At 37.0% G+C, this 6,592-nt stretch overlaps 1 protein-coding gene across 1 annotated transcript in view; it reads left to right on the top strand.

Annotated features, from left to right (window-relative positions):
• Positions 1 to 418: 418 nt before the first annotated feature.
• The window catches only part of LOC126092321 (cytoplasmic dynein 2 intermediate chain 2-like), a 103,563-nt gene continuing 97,389 nt past the window's right edge, over positions 419 to 6,592 (top strand). Inside the window, exons 1-2 of the mRNA XM_049907853.1 lie at positions 419 to 779; positions 901 to 985. Coding sequence (XP_049763810.1) covers positions 721 to 779; positions 901 to 985 — 144 coding nt within the window. The 5' untranslated portion in view covers positions 419 to 720. The remainder of the gene's footprint in view (positions 780 to 900; positions 986 to 6,592) is intronic.

Genomic DNA, 6,592 nt, shown 5'->3' with positions numbered 1-6,592 from the left:
ATCTAAGATACAAGAGACTTGAAACAAGGCACTGCTTCAACTGCAAGAAGTGCAAGCTCTTTTGGGGATAAAGTTAAAAATTATGTATCCGCTGAAATAATACAGTACTTTTGCTGTGATGTGTTACTGTTTTGTTTGGTGTTTGTTCTATGTCACAGAGTCTGGAAGATTTTTTATGAATAAATAAATAAATTGTTCTACATAAATATTTCAGTCAATCATGTACAAACGTAAGATCACTGCACGTTAGATACAACTGAATGAGGTTTTTTAAATAATAGTCTTTGTTAAGACACTGGTCCCATATTCCGGCGAATGGAAGCTCATGCTTAATATGGGCATCGTAATTTAGGTTTCTTGTCGTCTTCCTAAGTCATAACAAATGCCCGGTTACTTTCTTCACTAAAGCACACCCGGCCCAGTCCTCGATAAAAACGTGTGTTTATTCATGTATCTAAAGTGATTCTTAGAGTAACAGATTACTAATAGTAATATGGAAACGTGTAGCTTATACAGCTAAAATAATAACATTAGCGTACAGCACAGTGACTTATATTTATGTGGTCAATATTCCGTTGCTTTGGCAGCACTGAATCCAAGTTGCGACAAGTTGTGTTGCTAAGGTAACCGAAAGTAAATAAACAAGGGTAGAGTATAAAGTACGGAAGGTGCGAAGAGAAGGAGTGTTGACAACGCGGAATCTAAAACTAATAACTTGTTATGTTCAGCGAACATTCTTCCGAATCTGTAGGTTTCTCGTCTGCTTGGAAATCAGAAAGGTAACCAGAAGCGAAATGTAGCCCTGCGGTATTGTGTTCCGGACGTTGATCTCATTTCAATTGTGATTTAGAATTTCTTACACGTAGCTTCCTACTATGTACAATATTTTATGTATTTCAGAGCTGTCTGTGATGGAGAGACCCAAACAAATGATTGTCAGAGTGTTGACAAAGAGGCCCAAGCGGTGACTTCGAGACATGCGGAGGTAATTCAATGTGATTTAGGGTTAATGAAACAAATTATTTTATTATCGAAATAGAATAATAACAGAATGTAGAAAAATAACATTAAACGGAAAGGAGCGTTACATAAGGCGACGTTGTCATTCTTAGGATGTATTATTGTACGCTTAAAGGCCTCATTCTTAACTCACATATCGCATAAAAAAATACCGTGGTACCATTGATAACATGTCATTACGATCCTTGTGCAGAGACTATGGTACATTCCAACAGAGCATTTGGTAATTCCCACCGAAACATAACTCCATGTAGTATAGTTACACTTTTCCCAGTTCCAAACTGTAGAGTAACGCTATTTCAATGAGATGCATATGATTGCTGTAGTAATTCTAATGGTCTGAATGGTGTAGACCTACTTACAACATGAAAAGTTTTGTATAATGCTCACTTTATGCAGATTTAGTGAACTTTCAAAAATTGCACACTACAATGTTGAACCCTAACATATGATTGTAGAATAATACTGGTTTATTGTACTTTTTCCCCCCTTTCAGTGATAGAGAATATGTGACCTTCTCATTGCCCTGTTGTGCATTTATTAGCTGTTATGTTGTTTTCTTTTTTGTGGTCATCTGAGTTTAAAAAAAGGGAACCTTTGAGAGGTGTTATAATTGCTTGTACAGTGAGTATATTGCACTGTTATACACGAGGGTTTGGTTGAAAATTTTTTATTTATTTATTCATCTAGGGATCATCTTGTATAATGGTGCTGGATTTGTCATCATAATACACTGAAAATATACATACCCACAGAATATATAAATATGCTCTATGAGGATAGGACAGGTGGTCGATCTTGGCCTTGATGAAGGAATCACCCTGGCAGTCACTTGAAATGATTTAGGAAAACCTTAATCAGCATGGCCAGACACAGTGAACTCCATCCTCTCGAAGATGAGGTCAGCGTATTAACAAATGCACTGGCTCATTTTGTTAGTCCTCAGTGTACAATGTTATTTGATAGAAACACAGTTTTCCTCTTCATTTGCTACACATATCAAGGACACCTGCCAGTGACTCCAGAACTGTGAGCTTGTTGCTATGCCCCTCGCACTTAGCTCTGACCCATTCAGAAAGTTGATTCCATTCCCATAAACATGCCACTATTCTCCATCTTCATGTCCTCTTCTTAGTCCACCTGAAAAACTGAGTCATCATTCCCCACATGGTGAGTAAGATGTTGTTATTAGGAGAATATCGAGACATTACTATCATGCACTGTAGATCTTGGCACTTGATTTTCTTCCAAAAGCATTATGGTATTGTACTGTGACAAAGTATTGTAGTTATCCCCTTGCATTATTAACCACTACTCCGAACGGTGTGTTGCAAAATACTTGTGTGTTCTCCAGCATTGTCCTCTACCATCAGACCTGCCACAGATTGCTGCCAATCCTGCTTAACTGAGAGGCGAGCCTCTGACCTCCATGTTCTTAGATGAGGTGTGAACATCCAACACATTGGCCCCTACTTGCGGTTCAGCTTGCTTCGACTGCTTTTCATAGGTATTCACGACAGTAGGATGTGAGCAGCCAGACAGCTTTGCCATTTCAGAGAGGCTCGTCCCCAGGCACCAGCCAGTGTCAATCTCCTCTTTAGTTATTAAAGTTGTGTCTGTCTGTGGATTTTTCCTCTTCGAGCCTGTATCATCATGAGAATGATTTCCCGTCATCTCTGCTCCACGTTTATATGGACTGTACTGTCTCTCATGCCCATAACACCACCAGGTAGCATTCAGTCCTGTGGTGGACATTGGTCGTGACATTTTGAGTCGTCGTGTGCAGGCATACCAAACAACATGATGTGTGCCACCATCCACAAGAACTAAATAATGTGATGTAAACAAAACACATGAATAATATCTGCAACAGAAACTTACAGAAGAAAACATACCAGATGTCATGTACATGGTTTATGTCAAGACTTCAAAGAATTTACCTGTGGCTCAAATAGTTCACTAGACACTTTCACACTTTGTGTTGTGATATACCTTTTGTGTCAGACACAGTAGCATTTTGTCTAAGAATACTGTTGGTTGTGAAATTACGGAATATACTATGTTGAGATCCGTGCAAATTGTGTGGTGCAGTGAGTGAGCACCAAAATTAATCCAAAGGTCTGGGGCTCATCCCCGGTTCGTCTGTTTTTGGTAATTAATTGCTTCTTTCACTCAGAATAATTTCATGTCAGTCCAACACAGAAAAGCAACATTTTCAACCTGACCTTCTCAGTTTTTGGCGCATACATTGATCCAGATAGGAGATGGAAAACTGCCAGTTTGCAGAGGCATGTGACACTTGAGAAGAAAGTTACAGGTCTGCAAAATTTGGAATTTGTGTGAGATTTACCTGTTTCTGTCTCAGCATAAATGACTGGTCATTCTGGTTCTAATCCAGATGTAGCAGTGAAACTTGTATTATTGGAAAGCTAATGAGTAGAGCTTCATGTTGATATGCAACATGGCAGGTTTCAAATAATTTTCACATTGAATGTCATGGACCATAATTTTCACATTGAATGTCATTGACTGTAACCTTTGAGCATGTTACCTCCAAACACCCCATAATTAACATTTTTTATAAAAAAATAAATTGTATTGTTTCAGTATGCTACTATAAACATGTTAAATTTCAAGATGGCACAGCAAAGACATATTAGCAAAAATTTATTTTATGAGCAACAGTACACTATCAGAATGCAGAAGGCAGCACATAAAAATGAAACACAAATTAGTAAAAAGTACAATTCATAAGTACCTCTCTATAGAAATATGGTTTATATTATTTTAGCGGTATTATGAACGATGTACAGTGTGGCTTCAGTGAAAAGGCAATAAAACTTGGTTAAATCTTGTCTCACAAGTCTTCAGTCAAATTTGTAATGTTCACCACATTTCATGCAGGTAGAGTGTTTGTCCTTCCAGTTGGTGTCACTGGATCCAGTCTTCTAAGAATGTCACATGTTATGATAACACAAGTGTCTTGTTTGGCAGGAGACACAAGATAGAGATGGTCCATTTGGCTGCAAGAAGCTGGTTCTTCGTAAGTTTGTAAGACATATGCAGTCGACCAGTGACTGTCATACATAAAAGCAACAGATCTGTTAACTGCATTTCTTTCACCACAGCAGCCACCGACTCTTCTGTGTTCTCTAAAGAAGCAGAATATGTGATTCTTTTCACTATACCTTTGTTAATATATATTGTACAATGGTGACTTAGAATCGACCATATATTTTTAAAACATTGCTTCAGCTTGGCATTGTCTTAATTATGATTAGAAGCTGATACATAGTGGAAGACACATGGATGAACTTTTTTTCATTGCACCATTGAAACAAGAAGCTGTGATGTCAAAATATGGTTTTTATGAGGTTGCTTGAGGCTGTTGTGTGGCTAATATCTTTACAGCCCCTGTAACCTCATCACAAGGTCCTTTACCAGATGCTGTAGCAAAAAAAAAAAAAAAAAAAAAATATTCCATTCAACTTCCTCTGGGTAGGACAGATGCATGAGATTCTTTATGGTTTTGTATAGGGCAGCACGTGCATCCAAAAAGTAATAAATGTATTTCGGAGATGGAAAGTGACATTTTGAGCAATTGATGAACCTTTACTGGACAGAATACACACACAATGTACCATGCTGAAGGCAGTCATATTTTTCCACATATGTCACATGGTATATTTCATTAGTATTCTTATCTCTGTAGTAAGCTACATATAGATGACTTGTAACGAATCACAAAGAAGAAGATATTCATCTACTTGAGTTTCTGTGTGGTGATTCTAAAGAACTGTGACTGTCACCGTGTCATAAATGGGTGCGGTAGTAGCAATTGTAAACTTGCTGCAAACACCTCAATGAAATCATATGTCGATTTTCTTACAGTCTTTATAACTACTCTGCCTGTAGTTATCTAACACTTGTACATAGCTTCATCAGTGCAGTTTGTACCAAACAGATAATCTGCCATTCTTGCAACACTTGGACAACACGTAAGAAACATGCTGTAAATGCAGGATTGCCTGTAACAAATGCTAATCAGTGTATGACAGTCATGCGCGTTCTTCACACTTACTTCTCTCCATTTACACACTGTAATCGATAATGTAAAATTCTGATGTGAGACACACACTACTCTTCCTGATTTATGAATGACTCTGTGGAATATATGAGTCCCCAAAAAAGTATCCTGTTTCCAATGACACCAGCATATTGCTTACTGGATCCAGCCCAGGAGACATTGTAGTCAACAGCGGGAAGTTCTATGAAAAGACTTTCTGAGTGATTCACAAAAAACAAAGTCATTGTAAATATTGAAAAAGGTTGTTTGTCAATTTTCACTTATTTCCTCCATGTAATCAAAACGTGTATTCAAGCACAGTCAAAAACTGATCCCCTATAATATATGTCACAAAATTTTTGGGTCTTGGGGTTCAGCAGGACTTAAGTGGGACATCTACATAAATAACTTTCATCCCTGTGCTATGGTGTAAGAATATTAACGTCTACAGCAAGCAAAACAACAGTACTGCAGGCATATTATGCACAGTTTCTCACACTGTTTCAACATGGGATCATTTTTTGGGGACACTCAACTCACAGCGTAAAGATTTTTAGAACATAAAAACAGAGCTCTAAGAACAATTTGTGGCCATAAAAAAGGTGGAGTCCAGTAAATCTCACTTTATTGAGCTTAGTGTTCTGAATGATGAAAGCTTATTCATTGATGAAATTATCTTGTTCACTAGAGACTACCTCTTGAAAACAGGCAAACTACTGCAGAACAAAATTGCATACAACTATTGTACCAGAGGAAAATCAAATATGCCAAAAATCTAGCAAAAATGCAGCCTAGTGCAGGAGCATTATTAACATTGGAATAATATTAGCCTACACAATAAGATACCATAGAAAATAAAAAACAATGCTATGTAGCCAAAATTTAAAATTAAACTAAAGGTGTTACTAATAAAGCATTGTTTCTGCTGTGTAAAAGAATTTCTGAATATGTAACGTTACTTAAAAATTAAATTATAAGAATAGGTGCCTCATTTTAATTTGCATACTATTTGCTAATACTACATATTATTGCAATTCTTCTTTGACCTGTCCAATATCAGTTGTACAATTTGTGTTGCATGATAAAACTGGACCAATAAAAAAATCAGTCAATCGTCAGACAGCATGGGTCCCAGTGGCATTGGCAAGAACATAGTATTTCGACCGCAGCTTCAAAATTTTGACAGTTCAGTATTTATATCTGGGTATGTATCTTCGAAATATGTGTACAAGTCCTTAAGATGTGTAACACTAGCCACTTCTCCTTATGCACTTTAATTCCATTTCCTTTCATAAAGACAATCTTCATCGTAGCATCACATAGCTTACATTGATTTCACAGTAAAAATCACTTACGCATTGAACAGTTTTCTCACACAATGTTTTATGTGGCTTTGGATTTGGTGTCACCAAAATACTGTGTGCTACTAGCTATTTTGCTCTTTATACCATATAATCTGAATTTTGTTATACTCCAGCTCTTTAAAAGTATTGTCAAAATTTGCAT

The sequence above is a fragment of the Schistocerca cancellata genome, chromosome 7 (genome assembly GCF_023864275.1).
Source record: "Schistocerca cancellata isolate TAMUIC-IGC-003103 chromosome 7, iqSchCanc2.1, whole genome shotgun sequence".
Classification (NCBI taxonomy): domain Eukaryota; kingdom Metazoa; phylum Arthropoda; class Insecta; order Orthoptera; family Acrididae; genus Schistocerca; species Schistocerca cancellata.
This window is presented reverse-complemented; position numbering and strand designations above follow the sequence as displayed.